This window comes from Onychostoma macrolepis, chromosome 24, assembly GCF_012432095.1.
Source record: "Onychostoma macrolepis isolate SWU-2019 chromosome 24, ASM1243209v1, whole genome shotgun sequence".
NCBI lineage: Eukaryota > Metazoa > Chordata > Actinopteri > Cypriniformes > Cyprinidae > Onychostoma > Onychostoma macrolepis.
In genome coordinates, this window is record NC_081178.1 from 12,638,649 (window position 1) to 12,657,297 (window position 18,649).

Here is an 18,649-nt window from a genome sequence, read left to right on the forward strand (position 1 = left end):
AAAAATAATATTATCAGTTAAATCCAATCACAAGCAAGTGACTCTTATGAATTGTTGTCTTTAAGGAATCAGAAGGATACAGCTTGACCAGTGTAGTCTGATTCACAAGCAAATGTCTCTTAGGAACTGTTTATTTTAAGGAACCAAAATCATACAGCGAGACTAGTGTAGTCCTTTTTGCGGAAACCAACCGGTTCATTTCATGACTAGATCTAAAGGATTTTAATTTCCTTTGAGTTAAGCGGTTGAATCAGTCTACAACACCGTCCTGTATAATTTACAGCATTAGTGACAAGAAATTTGTTGAATATAAGAATGTGCAAGCGAAATGGACATGATTACTGAAACAAATTAAAATAATTTGGAATCTTGTAAATTAGAAGTTAGCTTTAATCATAGAGAAAGAAACTATAATTATATACACATTGTTACCATTCGATTTTGTTCATACTTCCCGCCTCTATTAGAGATTATCAATAAACCCGGCTCTGCGTGGTTTGTGCTGTGAGGTCTCTTGTGTGTTTGAGCTCTGCAGTCTGCAAACAGGTTCTTTAATCAGCTCCATTTCCTCTGAGGAATCCAGGACGGGCGCCTGAGTTTGACTTATGAACATGGATGCTAATCTCTACTGTCTGCCCGCGGGTTCTTTCCCGCCAGTGCCTCCATAAACTATTCAGAAAGCTTCATGTCAAATGTCATAATAGGAACACTAAGCTGATTAAAATCATCGTAAATGCTGACGCAAAAGTGTCCGTCACAGAATAAGTGGGAAATGAGTCTGAGAGATGCGTAAATCTTAGCTGGCGACTGGTATTTCTCAGACTTGGGTGTAGTTTAACTGCATCCAGACTTGAAGTTCATCTATCTGTGATTAGATCCATACAGCATGTTTATAGAACAATAGCAGCAGACACAGATTGTATTATGTGTGTGGCTCATGATAGCAATCAGTCATGAGAGAGCCATAAAAAAGAGATTCAGATATTGCCAAACACAAGATGTTGTATTAGACTAGAGCGTTAGAAAAAAAACACACCCTGAAGGATTTGCTTCAGTTCGACGTGGCCTTGATTTAAAGAAGTAATATTCAGGTGTTTAATATTTAGTCTTGAATAACTTGCAGCAACTGCCAATAGTTCACTGTCTGCCTCTCTGTTCATTTAAATCCTAGTTTATTGCCTGAGAGGGGAACAGTTGCAAATAAATCTGAAAGTGTAAATCTGTATAGTAATACAGTTGCGGTTTGACTCGGAGTCGTCAGCGAGTCTGTGTGTGTGATTTGGTCTGGTTTAAGTTACAGTCTGCGGTTTGCTGGTGAGGTTAACGTGGTTTGTTTCTTCTTACCCTCCTCAGCCCCAAGGGCTCCTGTAAACTGGCGTCAGGGGAAACTGCTCGGTCGGGGAGCGTTTGGCGAGGTCTACCTATGCTACGATGTTGACACGGGACGTGAGCTGGCGGCCAAGCAGGTGCCCTTTGACCCTGAGTGTCAGGAGACCAGCAAGGTAAGTGTGAAGTGGACTCCGATGATGACGACGGTATTTATTAGGGCTGGGTTTTGACACAAATTTCATTAATCAATTTGACAAGCTTTCGATTCGATTCAATATCAGTTATTTTGGATACATATCAGGTACAGTACATTTACAGTACAAAATCTCTCAACTAATGCTGTAAAATATACATGAGAGTCAGTTGGTACTACATTACTGTAATATTGAAGGTTAAAAACTGATTGATTTGTAGGCTAATATACAACTGCTACATAATAATATTTCTACTTCAGTTCGTTTTTTTGAAATATAAAAATTTAAATGGTGGCTGTCATAAAAACGTGATGTATTTATTCAAACATAAATTAAACATTGATTAACAGTAAAAATTATAATGAATATGTTATATGGTGCATATATGGCATAAAATGCCCCTCTCTACAGTTTATTTTTCTATCTGACTAATGAGTTTATGGTCACCGAATATGTTTTTTTTCTGAGGTAAATGTGACGTTATGTGACATATTGTTTACAAGCCATTATAATGACGTCTTTGCGTGGCTGAAACACTGATTGAGCGATTACATGAGACAGGATACAGATTGTAAAGTCGTACTTTTCCTTTTAACTCACCTTCGAATGTTTAGTCATAATTATTTTGTGCTGAAAAATTGTCCGTAAAATGAGAATTGATTCAAATCGAGATTTTTACCCAGCCCTAGCATTTATGCTCTGTAGAGATGTTGTGCTTACTTGTCTCTTGTCTGTCTCCACAGGAAGTGAATGCACTGGAGTGTGAGATCCAGCTCTTGAAGAATCTGCGTCACGACCGCATCGTGCAATACTACGGCTGTTTGCGTGATCCGGTGCAGAAAAAGCTGTCCATCTTTGTGGAATTCATGCCTGGGGTGTGTATGCAGTTATGTTTGTGTTTGCTCTGTGTTAATGCAGCTCATAGGAGGGATTTGGAGATGTTTACTTTTAGAATGACTCACACACATTAGATTCAGCCCCTCAGTGTCTATTATTATTTTATTATTTTCAGTATTTGTGTAAGTTAATGTAGACTTCATGCATACTGTGGAATGAATAACCATGGACAATCTAGTTTATGAACAAGTGACTCTTATGAACCAGTTCATTTTAGTGAATCAAAGCAAATAGCCTGTTCAGTGTAGCCCGAGCCATGAACAAATGACTCGCGGTGTCTTAAAAGATTTATTTTTGGCGCAATGACGCTACATGTCGACGTGCTGCCCACGAGGCTATTGGTGCCGACAAACCAGTCCTTTTTAGTGAATCAATACATACAGCATGACCAGAGTAGCCTGATTCATAAACAAAAGACTTGTATGAAACGTATGCTTTTGGTGAATCAAAACATACAGCACAGATAGTTTATCATGACTTACACACAAATGACTCTTGTGAACTTGTCTTCTTAGTGAATCAGAATATACAGTATGACCAGTTTACCCTGATTCTTGAGACAACTCTTATGAGCCGATTCTTGTAAAGAAGAGCTATGAATTTTCTTTTATATGTCAGCAAAATTGAATTGAAATTGGAATCTAAACAAAACAACTGAATCAGAATCAAATTGAATCAGGAAACGTGTATTGATACCCTGTCTTATTTACTTCACCGAATCAGGTGCGAAAAAACACGGATGGCGTATGTGGAAAAAAACAATAACTGTTACTGTGGCCACATTCTCAGTGTCTCTTTGTGTTTTAAGAAAATGACATTGTTAAACTTACAATGAATCTGCGCTTTCCAAATAATGAGCAAACCCACTCCAAAATGTCACTGGCTCTCGAACATATCCACAGTGTTCTTTGTCAGCACAACCGCACGGCTTTACGAGTTCATTTTCTCTGCAAATGGGTGTCTTTATGAGCGTCAGACGTGGTCTGTCCCATCCGTCAGCTCCATTTTAATATGCACAGACTCGCGGTGTCTTAGTCACATATTGTCTGGTAAAGGGGAATGTTTCACCAAGGTCTCTGGCAGACAGATGCATCGCTGCTCAGAGCCAAAGCCACCAGCCTCTGCACAGCACTGCTGCGTCCTGATAAGAGCAGAGGTGAAGGGAACAGACAAAGAGAGAATGAGTTTGAATGAGTAGGATGTGGAATAGGGTTACGTGAGGTGAGAAATGTATTGCATAATGAGGGATCAGAAGATCGCTAGAGCCTGTAGGAGTGTATTACAGTAGGATTACATATGCGGTACACATTGTTTTGTTTTAATAACTTGAAAAGGACATTGTGATTCTTCATAATAGAAAATATTACTACTTAGAAGGAGCTATGCAAATGTATTATTGCTAGGAAGGCATTGTGGTTTCTCTCATTGTAGTTTGCGTCACAGGTGTTTCACGATGTTGTCCTTGAGGAGACATTGTTTCTTCGGCGAAGGGGTGTAAACAGGAAAGCTGAGGAAATATGAACTTTGTTTGGGCCAGTGTTTCAAAGAAACACAGCCACATGTGAGAAACCTTTGGCACTATGATCTGTTTTTCCAGAAAGTGTTCTGACGAACCGTACACTTCCAGCTCCACTTTGGTAAACACATCTGAGTGTGACTTCCTGACACACTGCTTTACAGCAAATAATATGATATAATATAGTGCTGTGAAAAAGTGTATGCACGCGTCCAGATTTCTTTAATGTTATGTATTATTTTATAATTGTTATGTATGGTATTAGTGTAATTAAATTCACTTGATGAACCAAGTCAACACTCATATCTACAGTGTTAAAAAAACAAAAACAAATTGGTTTGTAATTTTACACAGGTTTATTAATAATAAATCATAATTATATATTAATATTGATATAATTTTATACATTTTAGATTTTAGATTAAATATGATGAAATATTTTAGAATATAATTAAAAGTAATAGAACATTGATAACGGTAAGAATGAGCAATAAATTTGTTGTTTGAATACATTTGGTATTTATTAATCTTTGTGAATGTAAGTTAATAAAAATAGCTATTAGAATAGTTAAATAATTTATTGATGTAAAATTTAAATAAAAATATAAAGTTGTTTATTTTTTAGCTTAAGTCGATTAATAATATTAACAGATACAACTTTTGATTTTAATAATGTATTTGTAAATGTTGAAATTAGCACTAATTAAAATTAATAACTGTTTTAAGTATTTTATGCAATTAGCAAATGTTAATAAATTGAACCTTAATTGAAATATTTTGTATTTATTTATTATTAATCATATTTAATATAATTTGATGCATTTTATATATTATGATATAAAATATGTACACATATATTATATTTAATCACACACAAGGGTAAAAACACCATAGTAATAGCACACTTCTTAAAAAGAAATAAATACAAGTTAAACAGCAAATTTTAATACTTTGTACTTGTTGCAAAATACATGTTTACATCCCTGTGTGCAGTATTAACAATAATAATAATACAGTAACACATTTGCAACAACAAAAATCAGGATATCAGGAAGGGGTCAAACCACTTTCCATTGCACTGTATCCTTTGGTAAACAGGTTTGAATCCTGTTTTTATGTTTCCTGTCAAAGCAAATGTTGACAGCTTGTTTTTGAAGTTTCCTAATAAAAATACATAGCTTTTATAGTTTATTCTGCTTTTTGAGAATAAAACACATGTTTACACTTTATGCGCTGAATATGGTATCTGGCTTCTTTGCTCTTGTCTGTCCAGTATGATTAATCTGCGTGTCCATGTGTGTCTAGGGCTCTATTAAAGACCAGCTGAAGGCGTATGGAGCACTGACTGAAAAAGTCACCCGCAGATACACCCGACAGATCCTACAGGGAGTCCACTATTTGCACAGCAACATGATCGTACACAGAGACATCAAAGGTAAATCGCAGTAGTCATAAATCACCTCCAGCTAAGAACAGTGGGCTGTTGCTTTGTAATGTAAATCTGAAGGAGAGTGTCGCTTGCACCACACCACCTGAAATACATTCCATCTTATTAGGTGAAATAACATTGGTTTGGCTCAGATTTGTGTTACTTCCTTTTGGTATTGCCAAAAATAGCAAGGGGGAAAGGTTTTGCATTCCTCTGGACTTTAGGGATAAATTCTGACCAAAATTAACAGCCAGTCTATTTTTTTAAGCATTGATATTAAGTGTCCTAAAATTATATTTACCTACCAGAAAATGTCAGCATTGCTTCAACTAGACAAGGACATTCTTTATTCACTCAAACTATTTAGAAAAGCAGATGTGGGCCTGAAAAATGGACACTTAAAAATGTTCTATATAAATGTAATCGCATTACGTAAATTAATTAAAAATAGCAAACCAGGTGACATTTATTTTAAAGAAACATGGCGCAATCACTTTAATCAGAACATTTCACAAAAAGAAGTTTTGAAATATGCACAAAAATTTTATATATATATATATTTGAAAATATTATGATCAAAAATATTGTTAACATGTAACATTCAAAAAATATTTCATGTTCAGTTTACAGTAGAAACGGCAGGTGTGGTTGCCAGAAATTCATCTTAAAAAATGCAGTGTCAGTGTTTCAGGTATTACAGGATGGCATATGGTGCTTGTATATTTTACAACTTATGACCGCATATTTCATTAAGTGATATAATATTAATATTCCAAGCTACTCAAAGTACCAAAATCTGCTTTTTACCTTAAATGACAGTTCATACCCATCATCATAATATTATAAATAAGAAACATAATTAAAATAGGAAACAAAACTATTTATATAAAATATAGTCGTCATGTGATGCACCACACAGCGACTTTTACTGTAATTTGATATTTTATCATTTTTACTTGCAAAAACCATAAATTTGACAATTTTACTGTAATTTTTTTTTTTGCCATAGAAATGTATTTTTTATTTTTGTAGAATTTATCATTTTTATTATGCAGTGTCCAAAATGAACCAAAATTTGTGCAAAATTGGTGGAACATGCTCATACTTTCAAATGTTAAATAGCATTCCAGCAACATACGTTTGCAAAACTGTTATCTACTACATTTACATACAGACATTTGAAGTGCCACATACTTTTTGCACACGTGACCAATACAGTCTCTGTCATTCCCATAACAAATCGAAGATCCTCTGTTGGAAATATCCACAGTAAGTACGTGCTTCAAAGGAAGGAGTCTCTGTCCTTCCTCTCGTATTCGGTCTTACTTTTCCATTCACAGTACAGTCAGACTTCCAGGGTGTGGAAATCTTGTGGCTGGCGGGAATTAGTCACTACTCAAACAAGCACAAATCTCACAGGCAACACGGCTAAAGCAACGGAAAATCACTCCGACTAGAAGCGTGGGAAGAAAGAGAGTGTCTCAAACTTCAAACGCCATCAGCCATAGGCAGCTTATAATTTTATGCAGTTGTCATCGTTGGTCAGACAAACATCTCGACTGGTGTAACTCAATCTACACGTGTTTCCTCGCAGGCGCTAACATTCTGAGGGACTCCTCTGGAAATGTGAAGCTGGGAGATTTCGGGGCGAGCAAGCGCATTCAGACCATCTGCATGTCTGGGACGGGAATCAAATCGGTCACCGGCACCCCCTACTGGATGAGCCCGGAAGTCATCAATGGAGAAGGCTACGGACGCAAAGCAGATATTTGGTGAGATATGTTGCATTTTCAGCAAATCAGCGTTATTTTAGTTGCATTGAGATACTATTGAATCGAGTTTCAGTTAACTATAATAACTCTCTCCTCAGGAGTGTTGCATGCACGGTTGTAGAGATGCTAACCCAGAAGCCCCCGTGGGCTGAATATGAAGCAATGGCAGCCATTTTCAAGATTGCAACCCAGCCGACTAAGCCAAACCTGCCCGAGGGTGTGTCCGATGCATGCAGGGACTTCCTGCGGCAGATCTTTGTGGAAGAGAAATGGCGGCCCACTGCCGAGGGGCTTCTCAGCCACCCTTTTGTCCAGGGCAGCTTCTGATCCTACAGATCTCGGATCTCTCTGGAGTCCCCAGGGAAAACCACACACCTGCCCGCGGACAATCACCACTCTTGCCTTCCAGGGTCCGGAGAAACCCACCAACCAGCCGACTAGGAACAAACGTGACCACAACGAGGGGGTGTGTATCTCCCTAACGCAGCTCGACAAATATCATGGACAGCTGATAGCGCTTCCCGTATTGTTAATTAGAGTCAGAGCCCTGTCCCAAATGACGCACTTGACTCGAGAACATCAGTTCATGAGCTACACCCCTTTTGCTAAATGGACCGGTTTTACATTTTCAGGGCTCTCTGGAGCAGAAGAAGTTGTCATAGTTGGGTAAACTTATACAGCAAATATAATTTTGCATTCCCATTAGCTCCAAAAGCAAAAGAAAAAAAACTTTCCAAAAGAGGAAAAATAAAATGGCGAGTTGAATCATAGCAGTCAGAAGAGAGAATGATGTCAAATGTCAGCAGTTTAAATTATTATTTTGTAATTTACTGTCAAGGTAATATAACAAATTATAGCACTATAAATATATATTAAATATTTACAAAATGAAAATATGACAAACTTTACTAGATTTGTGATGTTGATAACCATGGAAACGTGTCATCACAGTCTATAAAGGGACCAAGGTTTACAGCACACTATTACCCAACATTCCTTGTGACAAATTGTATAAACTTTTAAAGGGCAGTGAGAGCTGAGAGTGGGTTGGTGACATAAACCGATTTAGTTTTTTGGCCAAATCTATTCATTTATCCAAAAATAAATTTAAATTAATTCAGTACAACTGTTCTTATAATTAAGCCTCATTAAAATAATTAAATGTTTTGGGAAAACAACAACTTAAGTAGTTTGGCGTAATATAGAATTATTAAAAAAAAAATACTTTCAAAATGTTATGTGGTGTGACTCCCGAAAACCTTAATATTTCTGATTTAATAATTAATATTTCTGAAAAAAGTGCTTTTTAACCTTCAGCACCAAAAACAATCAGTTCACATTAATCACAAATATAAAAAAACAAAAACGATAAAGATGTGTACACTCAATGTGTATTTAACATGTAAATATATTATTGATGGTTACACCACATGACATTTTATAGGCATTTTTTAAAATGGTGTAAAGTTGTTGTTTTTTTTAAACCATAAAATTCATTACTAAAAATGTCCAGTTTTATAAAGTAAATTTTTTCTCCTTTTCTTTATAATGGACACTCCTATTTGTCATTGCCATTTGGGACAGAGCCTTTGGCTAGGGATTGATACAATGCAGTCAAAGTGCCAACTCTTACTATACTGGCACAGAATGGCACATAAAGTGTCACTGCCCAAACAATACTGATTACAGTAGCTTAGTTTACATGCATTACTGCCGGTTGACTTTATCTGATCCCCTGATGCACTTGAAACCAGCACAAGCGCTCTGATGCGATACTACAGGGGTTGCTGGACAAATCACATGCAGTCTGTGTTTGGCACACATGTATTAGAGTGTCATTTTAAGGTGGTCTTTTGTTTAACAGAATTCAATTAGTCATAAAAGAGAGTTGATTTTGATTATGGCTCATGTACCTCTGTATCCCTGGGTCCAATCCTGAGTGTCATTGAAAGTACATAGAAAAGACCTCATGGAGCAATTATAATGATATATGTACTGTACAATACTCATTTGAGTAATTTTTTGTTAAGATTACGGTGTTTGATGGTTAGAATCTAACCAAATAAGAATGACACAGAGTAAGACATATGCAACCACCAAAGTGGTATGAGACAGAGAAATGTGTCATTTTTTTCATGTCTTTTTAGCTAATGAAGACTGTATAAACACATCTTTTTTTATATTATGTAACGTTTTAGTTAAAGCACTCTTTACCCAGAGATAATCACTGTAAATACGTTCCCATTGCACTCTTGGACTCATGCATAGAGCACATAGGATAATCAGCTGAGATATTTTTATACATTTTTTAAATTCACGTTTGGAATGACAATACCAAACTTTTTGTATTATTATAAAAATTACCCTAAAGTGTCAAAGCAATATTTCAGAGAAGAAGACTACTATGGCTGGTGTGTTAGCATTCTTGTACTGTTCACTCAGTCCAATACAACCAAAGAGTGAGATGCTTGAATTATGAATTTGGTCACTTCAGAAATGTTCGGTGTCTTGATTTGTAACCTATGGTGAGTTTCTTTCTTTTGTTGATTCGAACTATTCTTTGCTGATGTGCAGACGTTTTCCTGGTCATTATGAAAATAAACACAATGTAACAAAAATGTTAAAGCAATAGTGCACCCAATAATGAAAATTTGCTGAAATTACTCACCCTTATAAAGTTTGTTTCTTTATCTGAACAGATTTTACATCACTTGCTCACAAATGGATCATCTGCAGTGAATGGGTGCCGTCAGAATGTGAGTCCAAACAGCTGATAAAAATACTACATGATTACAGTGCAGAGAAAAGATGCTGTGTTTAATATTTGTAATAAACAAATCCATCGTTAATAAGCGTTGGACTCGCGTTCTGACGGCACCCATTCATTGCAGTGGATCCACTGGTGAGCAAGTGATGTAATGCTAAATTTCTCCAAATCTGTTCTGATGAAGAAACAAACTCATCTACATCTTGGATGACATTTTTGTATCAACTATTCCTTTAAACATACATTGTCTTAAATGACTTTTTTGTATTTTTTTTTTATCTTGTCCAAATGTAAATGCTAAACTTTAAACACTTGATTCTATGATTGCTGTTTTTTATGTTTTGAACTCGAAAAAATACACCAGCAGCAATTAATGTTGCAATTAGTGCCTTCTCTGATGCCCTTATTCTGAGAGGTCAGTCATTTTAAAAACATTTAATGGTGGAATGTGTTTTCTGATGTCCTTAAGATGGTTTCGGTATCACGCATTGATGCTGTCAAGGACATTTGCTGAAGATCTTTTACTGAAGAGGATTGTATTGTAAATACATACTGTACCCAGCTGTCATAATGTTTCATTATATTCAAAGTACCTTAGTCACAGTATATTGTTATTGTTCTGATTGTGGAGAGGTCTGGGTTTCAGATGATCTCAGCTGAGGGTGAACAGACCATGCTGGTTTTTGAGGGGCTAAGAATGAAGAATTCTGTGCTGCCTTGATGAAAAAGCCTGGAAACTATTATTAGTGATTTTGTACATTTGAATAAATAAATTTATTGTCTAAAACCAGCTTCTGTTGTTATTCTGTGTTATTTGGTTTTTAACATGAAGCATTTTAATGTTATTAATTTTTCAGTTGCAAATACATTGATATAGCTCATCATATTTAAAAATACAGGTTATAACTTATCATTCTAGACAAACATGCTGCATATACAGATTTTCATCGTTTGCATCATTAATTTTTTTTTTTTAAATTAGCCTATAACTAAGCCTACAGTGATCAATAACGCATTAATACACTTTAAATTACTAATATGAACTGAATGAATTTTAGTAGACTATTTTATTCCATTAGATTTAAAATATCAAACCATGTTACAAATGCTAACAAATGATGCTGGAGCTTTTTTTCAAATCTAACTTTTGAGTCATTTTGGCAATTAATTGAGCAAAAGTTATCAAAACGCCATGATTATGAACAATATATCTATTGTTTTAGCTTGAACCTAACTAACTTTATTTTTATTTTTCATATTAAATAATCGTTATTTGTTAGTGCTATATATATTGTATGTAAATCCTGTTCACGTTTAACTGTAGCTTACTAAACACTTTTTCTTCATTATTTTAAGAGTTTATTGACAGAGCAAGTTTGGTAAGAAGGGCACATGAGCATGTTTGGTAACCTCACGCGCACGTTATCTAAACGTGCCCTGACACACTTCCAGTCTTCCACCGCTGGTCTGTCTGCATTCTCAACATAAACACGACCGCTTGAGCCTTCTTTAAAGACCTGTTTCCAGGATGTCCGCTTCTCGTACGGTCATATGTCTGCTGAGGAACGACCTGCGTCTGCATGATAACGAGGTACTGTAAATATCACAGGGTTTCTAATCTGTAGAACAAAGAAGCGTACAGTCTGTTGTCTCGAGCAAAACACACTCGCGCCTAAATCAACACGCTTTAACGTTATTACATGATACGCTGCTCGAGATTTAACAAGTTGCAATGATTCTCTCACTAATAATATTTTTTAACTATAAAACAGAACACTTGAGAATAATAAATGGAGTTCTTTAATCTAGTTGAGTTGCACAACATCATGTCCATATGAAGCGAAATCTGGGCGCTCATTGGGTGGTTTGTCGTAATCGTCACAAGGGGCGTCTGCTAAATGACTAAATGTAAATCTATGTATGTTTGTATGTGTATATATATATATATATATATATATATATATATATATAATATTACATTTAGCCGTATTTTTAATGCTGCCTTGAATTCATTTTTTTTTGTAATATATTTATATTGTATATCTCTCGCTCTCTCTCAAGCAATAACATTTAAATCTAAGTAAATATAATAGATTATTACAAATACAAATGAATCAAGGGGAAAGCTTTAATACAAAAAAAATGGAAATTACATTTATTAAATATTAAATTATATCTAATATTTTAATTTTATTTATATTTATTCAATTTAAAAGTACTTTATTGGCATGATTGTGTTTACATACAATGTGTTTACATTATACAATATTATGTATGTATGTATGTAGGCTAAAAACACATCTCTTCCATCTTTATTTGACCCTCTAACTCTAGCACTCTCTATTCTAATTCTATTTGATCTATCTGTCTTCTTTTTATTTAAAAAAAAACAAAAACACACACACACATTTTGACCCTCTATCAATTGCATATTTATTCTCTAACTGCTAGTAACACTAGCTTTATTTTTTCTATTCTGTCTATTCTTAAAAAAAATAAAAATAAAATAAACAAAAAAACACTAGGTTTCTTTTTTTCTATATTCTATCTACTTGTTTTCTTAAAAAAAAAATAAAATAAAAAACCTTGCTACGTGTACTGCGTTAGGCTAACCGAGACTTGTCAAAGCACTTGCATGTTGCTCTTTTGTTGGTTTTGTTTGCTTCTGTTGTCCTCATTTGTAAGTCGCTTTGGATAAAAACATCTGCTAAATGTAATGTAAATGTATGCATATGACACACCTAGCAAACCTTTAATCTGTTAAACCAGTAAACAAATTTTAATTCTATGAACTGGGCAAATGAACAAGTTAAGCTTCGTTGGACCTATTAGAAAAACATGACAAACCGGTTTTACCTCACTCATCCAGGTGTTTCATTGGGCTCAGAGGAATGCCGATCACATAATCCCCCTCTACTGCTTTGACCCGTGCCATTACCAAGGCACCTATCACTTCAACTTCCCTAAGACTGGTCCGTTCCGTTTACGTTTCCTCCTGGACAGTGTGAAAGACCTGAGGGCCACACTGAAGAAACGGGGCAGGTGAGAACTTCAGTACACACAGAATGTACTTTCTGTCCACGTACTGATGTTATATGATTAATATGTATTTATATGCCTTTGTGCAGCACGCTCTTGGTGAGACAAGGGAAGCCGGAGGATGTTGTTAGTGATTTGATTCAGCAGCTGGGTTCAGTCACAGCTGTGGCGTTTCATGAGGAGGTGCGTTTCAGAGCCATTAACAGTCATCACTGATCTTATAGGCTCTGTGGCCACATACAGTGCTGGGAATGTAAAGTGCAGTCTGACACTTTGTCTATTGCCTGAAGGTGGCGTCAGAGGAAAAGTCTGTGGAGAAGAAGCTAAAGGACATCTGCTGCCAAAACAAAGTCAAAGTTCAGACTTTCTGGGGTTCCACTCTTTACCACAGAGATGATCTGCCATTCAGTCACATTAGAGGGTAGGACAAGTGTTGCAGTGTTATTTTGGTATTATTTATATACTATTATAGGACATATTCATATTTTGAATAAGCTTATTTTTTAAGTTTCGATAATTGTATGTGCTTTTTTCAAGTTTACTAGTTTAATTATACTTTTTTAATATTTCTATTTTGCTCTCATTTATTTTATTTCGTTTTTAAGTTTAAATTGTATTTTGAGTTTTTTAAAGTTTGGTTTTCATCTAATATTTATAATTTATTTTATTTTAGAATTATGTCAATTACTGAACATTTGAACAGTGTCACTTAACAATAACAACACTGGTATTAAGTAACCTTAGGGTAATCCCTTCATGGGATTTGGATAGTTAATGATAATGTTTCAAAATTTTGAGAGTATTATGGAACTGTTATGGTCTGTGCCTTTCCCTCCTACATAATATTTTGCTATAAAAATAGTTAAATTCTGCATTTTTAATAGTGCATCTTCTCTATACTATACTTTAACAACTTTACCAAACAGGTGTATGAAAACCATTATCTGAAAATGCAAAATACCTAATAATTAAATTAATAAGTAATTATTTTATTGTTTTTTTTTTATTATTATTTATTGCTTTTGTGCTTAAAATTACAGTTTTTCATTAAAATAAACTTTGGTGCTGACATATAATAAAACATAACCAATTACTTTAGCATATCTATGTTAGTAAACTTAACAACTCATTCAACTTTCCTAGGAAACTTCACAGAAAAGTACTGGAAACTATTTTGCAAGTCCACTGCTACTGTAACTTCCTGTATTTTAGGATTCAAATCATGTGGGATCAGCACATTATTTGTGTGATTGAGTTTCCTGTTCATGCTTCTAATTTCCGCTGTCTTTGTTAGGTTACCTGATATTTACACCCAGTTTAGAAAAGTAGTTGAGGGACAGGGCAGAGTGCGACCTGTCCTTTCCACCCCGGAGCAGGTTAAATCTCTTCCCCTTGGACTGGAGGAGGGCACCATCCCGACATTTGAGGGCCTAGGACAGACGGGTACCTTGATTTACATAATTGTACTGTATTTAGAGTAAACTGCACCAGTATCTCAAGATGCAAAACATGACACAGTCAGTAAGATGGTGAAAAGCTCCAGGCTGAATCAGTTATTCATATTTCCTCTTTCTTATTTTAGCAATATTACATGAATTGTGCTGTGATTTCCTCTCAGATGACTGTATAGTCCTCAGAGGAATATTTAGAAGATACACAGAATTCATTTTATGTTAAGCAGTGAGGAATAATCATGATATATTTCCTGTCTGTGGTTTCAGAGCCGGTGGAGGACTGCCGCTCGGCCTTCCCATGCCGCGGTGGAGAGACTGAGGCTCTTGCTAGGCTGAAACATTACTTTTGGGATACAGTGAGGCCTCTTCTTACAGTTTTCTAAAATAGTTCACCCTAAAATTCAACTTTGATAAAAGTTTACTCACCCTAAGTGAGTTTGTTTCTTCATCATTTAGCATTACATCATTTGCACACCAATAAATCATCTGCAGTGAATGGGTGCCGTCAGAATGAGAGTCCAAACAGCTGATAAAAACATCACAATAATCCACAAGTATTCCACACCAGTCCAGTCCATCAATTAACATCTTCTAAAGCGACTCTCATTCTGACGGCACCCATTCACTGCAGAGGATCCACTGGTGAGTAGGTGATGTAATGTCCAAATCTGTTCCAATGAGGAAACAAACTCATCTACATCTTGGATGACCAGAGGGTGAGTAAATCAGCAAAACAACTCCTTTAATCAATGAGAGAGGGATACTTAATGCTCTTGTTTTATTACAGAATGCTGTTGCAACTTATAAGGAGACCCGGAATGGCATGATCGGAGTTGACTATTCCACAAAATTTTCTCCATGGTGAGCCCTCAAAATGATGTTTTCATAATGTATGAGCAAAGCACAGACTAATACTGAGCAGTCATGGGTTTTTGATCCTCCTCCTTCAGGCTTGCGTTGGGCTGCATATCACCCAGGTACATCTATGAGCAGATTAAGAAGTATGAGGCTGAACGAACCGCCAACCAAAGCACATACTGGTGAGTAACAAGTTTAGGAATATGTTTTCAAATAAAATTAACTCGTGTCAATTTTTTTTAATATGCATCATTACAAAATTTTTCTTCACCAGGGTGATATTTGAACTTCTGTGGAGAGATTACTTCAAGTTTGTGGGTTTAAAATATGGAAACAGAATATTTCATATGAACGGTAAGTCCTCCACACATTTTGTTTTCTGTTCAGCGTCACATGATCCTTCAGAAATCATTCTAATATGCCGATTTGGTGCTTTTTTCAGGATTCTTTGATCAATAGAAAGTAAAGAAATTTTGTAACATTACAAAACATTGTCTTTACTGTTACTATCAATGTCATGCATCCCTGCTGAATAAAAGTTATAATTTCTTGCAAATAAAAAAGCCATACTGACCCCAAACTTTCAAACTGTGTATGTGGAGGGCAAAACATGTAAATTCTCAAAAATGCCAAATTTTGTGTACTTATTTTCTTTAATCTTAATCTTCTACTGGTTCTTGAGTAACAGATTTAAAAGTGCTCAATTCAATTCTAATCTCAACAAATGAAATGTTTAAATGATTGTTTCTTCCTTCGTTATCTGAAGGTCTGCAAGACAAGCATGTGTCCTGGAAGACAGATATGACATTGTTCAATGCATGGAAGGGTAATGCGAATCTTAGAATTTGCTAGTCTTTTTATCCAGTTCTTAATTTTGTACTTGATTTTATTAATCAACTGAAGAATGCACATTTCAGTAGATTTTCTCTGAATTAAAAGTGTATTATTTTTCGCTTGTTGTTCAGAGGGGAGAACTGGGGTACCTTTTGTAGATGCGAACATGAGGGAGCTTGCACTGACAGGATTCATGTCCAACAGAGGACGGCAAAATGTGGCCAGCTTTTTGACCAAAGACTTGGGTTTAGACTGGAGACTGGGCGCTGAGTGGTTTGAATATTTGCTGGTAGGAAACATTTGCTATGTGTGATGGAGTGGGTTGATGCTCTCTGCTTATTGCTGCCGTTTGATGCTCTATTGTCTTTCATTGGTGTCAGGTGGACCATGACGTCTGCAGCAACTACGGAAACTGGCTCTACAGTGCTGGAATAGGAAATGACCCACGAGAAAACAGGAAGTTTAATATGATCAAACAAGGACTGGACTATGACAATAACGTAAGTTGTAGTTTTTACAGGTCTTTAGCACGTTAAACCAAAAAACACCTGCATTCTTGATTCATATATTTTGCTAGCACATCTAAACAAAAAAGTAAGAGAGTAGTTGTCTTGTTGTCGCACTTATTACTCCAGTGAATATTTCTGAGTAGATGTATTTTTTTAACTTTGTTATTTTGAAAAGTAATATTAGTTATTTGTATTCTTAAAACGAAAGGATAAACTTGAACTTTTATGACAACCTGCTCCAATAGCAATGCGTACAGTACTATGGGGTAAGTTGTCACAGTGGATCATGACATAACCATAACCATAATTTAAGTAAAATAATGAGAAAACAATTCATGGAACACTTAAATTGGAAAAGGAAACAAAAATGTCAAACCATTGTTTTAATCAACATTAAGTTAAACAGATGTTTAAATGATTAAAATGATCATTAATAATAAATTAACAGCTGCTTTTGGTTCCTAAACTTATGCGAATCATATTCATAAAGGCACATCCTGGTATTTTCCATTTTAAAATACTCTTTATTGTTATTTAAGTGAGCAGGTTTTAAGTTGTCACAGTGGAACATGTCATTAAATAACCATAACTTAAACAGTAAAATAAAAAATACAATGAAATAACAAATCATAAAACACCAAAATTGATAAGGGAAGCATAAAAAAAAAAAATCAAAACATTGTTTTAGGATGGTTAAAATAATATAAATAAATAAATCATGCACCAACTCTTGCATATGGTAACATATCAGCAAATTAAATTGATGTTTAAATAATTAAAATGACCATTAATAATAAATGAACAGCTGCTTTTAGTGCCGAAAATACATATTCTGGTATTTTCTACTTGCTCTTCATTGTCCCTTACGTGAGCAGGCTTTACTATGAGCGTAAGTGTAAATATAGGAAGAGGAAGTTACACATACATGCATTTGAGAGATTACTGCAGGATAAGGCATATTTTGACACAAAATTAACACTTATGACATATCTTGAAGGGGGACTATGTGCGACAGTGGGTTCCAGAGCTTCAAGGAATTAAAGGTGGGGACGTTCACACCCCCTGGACCCTCAGCAACTCTGCACTCTCACGCGCCCAGGTTTCACTCAACGAAACATACCCTTCCCCTGTCATCATAGCACCCGAGTGGAGTCGCCATATCAACAACAAATCAGTAAGATTATTAGCAACTTAACGTTATTGATTATTAGAGACAACGATGAGCTTGTTTTTAAACAAATTACACAATGGAATTGGTTTCTTTTCAGTCTGGTCCATCAGCAAAAGGAAGGAAGGGCTCATCTTACACACCAAGACAACACAAGGACAGAGGGATTGACTTCTACTTCTCCAAGAATAAGGGTTTCTGAGGAGGAGATGTAGTGGAAAAGTGCTTTTTCTGCTGCTGGGCATCACAAATAGACGCGAGGCATCTGTTTAGGCCACAGGTTACACAGTGGAATGAGGAAGGGGAAATGAAAAGTAGTGTGGTTTTCTGCTGATCTTTCAGAATCTGTTTTCACACGCAGATACAGAAAGTGCTGCTCAAATTCTGAAGACATTTTTATGAAGTGTAACTCAGATTTTCATGTATTTTTATATATTGTGTTGAATACAATATTGTATTTTTGGTGGTTTTAATAAATCCCTGCGTATGTCCCGGTGTAGTCAAGTATGATGAAAAGTTTTGGTTTGGAGTTGTTATACCTAAAAACAAAAGGACTGGGATTTTTCCCCTTGTCAAATGAAACGGTGATGATATATGATGAAAACTGAAAAAGTTTGAATAGTGTGCACATAAAGAATATTTTCTTCATTTATTCAGAAATAGGAAGTGAGAAGTGCCAACTGTTTCAGTTTGGTTTTAAAAAGTGAGGGAAAATGCTGTAAAAGGCAGCTGTGTGCTCAGAACGCTATGATTACTAGTAAAAATCATAAAAAAGTAAAAAGCAACCATTTTCCCCCTTCAAGCTTTAAAGCTTATTTTTGAGACATGAATAAAGGACTTTTCTTAGGGTTACTCCATTTGATCATTTTAAAAATAAGTCAAA

General features: G+C 35.4%; 2 protein-coding genes across 4 annotated transcripts in view; both read left to right on the forward strand.

Moving 5' to 3' along the window:
• The window catches only part of map3k22 (mitogen-activated protein kinase kinase kinase 22), a 60,101-nt gene extending 49,406 nt beyond the window's left edge, over window positions 1-10,695 (forward strand). For all 3 annotated transcript variants that reach the window (XM_058764770.1, XM_058764771.1, XM_058764772.1), the window contains 5 exons: window positions 1,354-1,502; window positions 2,267-2,398; window positions 5,242-5,371; window positions 6,960-7,137; window positions 7,236-10,695. In XM_058764770.1, coding sequence (XP_058620753.1) covers window positions 1,354-1,502; window positions 2,267-2,398; window positions 5,242-5,371; window positions 6,960-7,137; window positions 7,236-7,464 — 818 coding nt within the window. In that variant the 3' untranslated portion in view covers window positions 7,465-10,695. The remainder of the gene's footprint in view (window positions 1-1,353; window positions 1,503-2,266; window positions 2,399-5,241; window positions 5,372-6,959; window positions 7,138-7,235) is intronic.
• Window positions 10,696-11,331: 636 nt separating this feature from the next.
• On the forward strand, window positions 11,332-18,257 carry cry-dash (cryptochrome DASH). The gene is made up of 14 exons (XM_058765457.1): window positions 11,332-11,495; window positions 12,774-12,946; window positions 13,033-13,126; window positions 13,234-13,364; window positions 14,238-14,386; window positions 14,665-14,753; window positions 15,185-15,258; window positions 15,348-15,437; window positions 15,530-15,609; window positions 16,022-16,081; window positions 16,221-16,378; window positions 16,470-16,589; window positions 17,596-17,772; window positions 17,867-18,257. The coding sequence occupies exons 1-14, from the start codon at window positions 11,433-11,435 to the stop codon at window positions 17,966-17,968; spliced, it is 1,560 nt and encodes a 519-aa protein (XP_058621440.1). The 5' UTR covers window positions 11,332-11,432; the 3' UTR covers window positions 17,969-18,257.
• Window positions 18,258-18,649: the final 392 nt, after the last annotated feature.

Excerpts from the sequence above, each read along its gene's own strand:
- cry-dash (XM_058765457.1), top strand. The coding sequence starts at position 11,433 with ATGTCCGCTTCTCGTACGGTCATATGTCTGCTGAGGAACGACCTGCGT. Across the intron at positions 14,754-15,184 it reads AACATTACTTTTGGGATACA|AATGCTGTTGCAACTTATAA; the intron begins GTGAGGCCTCTT and ends GTTTTATTACAG. Across the intron at positions 15,259-15,347 it reads TCCACAAAATTTTCTCCATG|GCTTGCGTTGGGCTGCATAT; the intron begins GTGAGCCCTCAA and ends CTCCTCCTTCAG.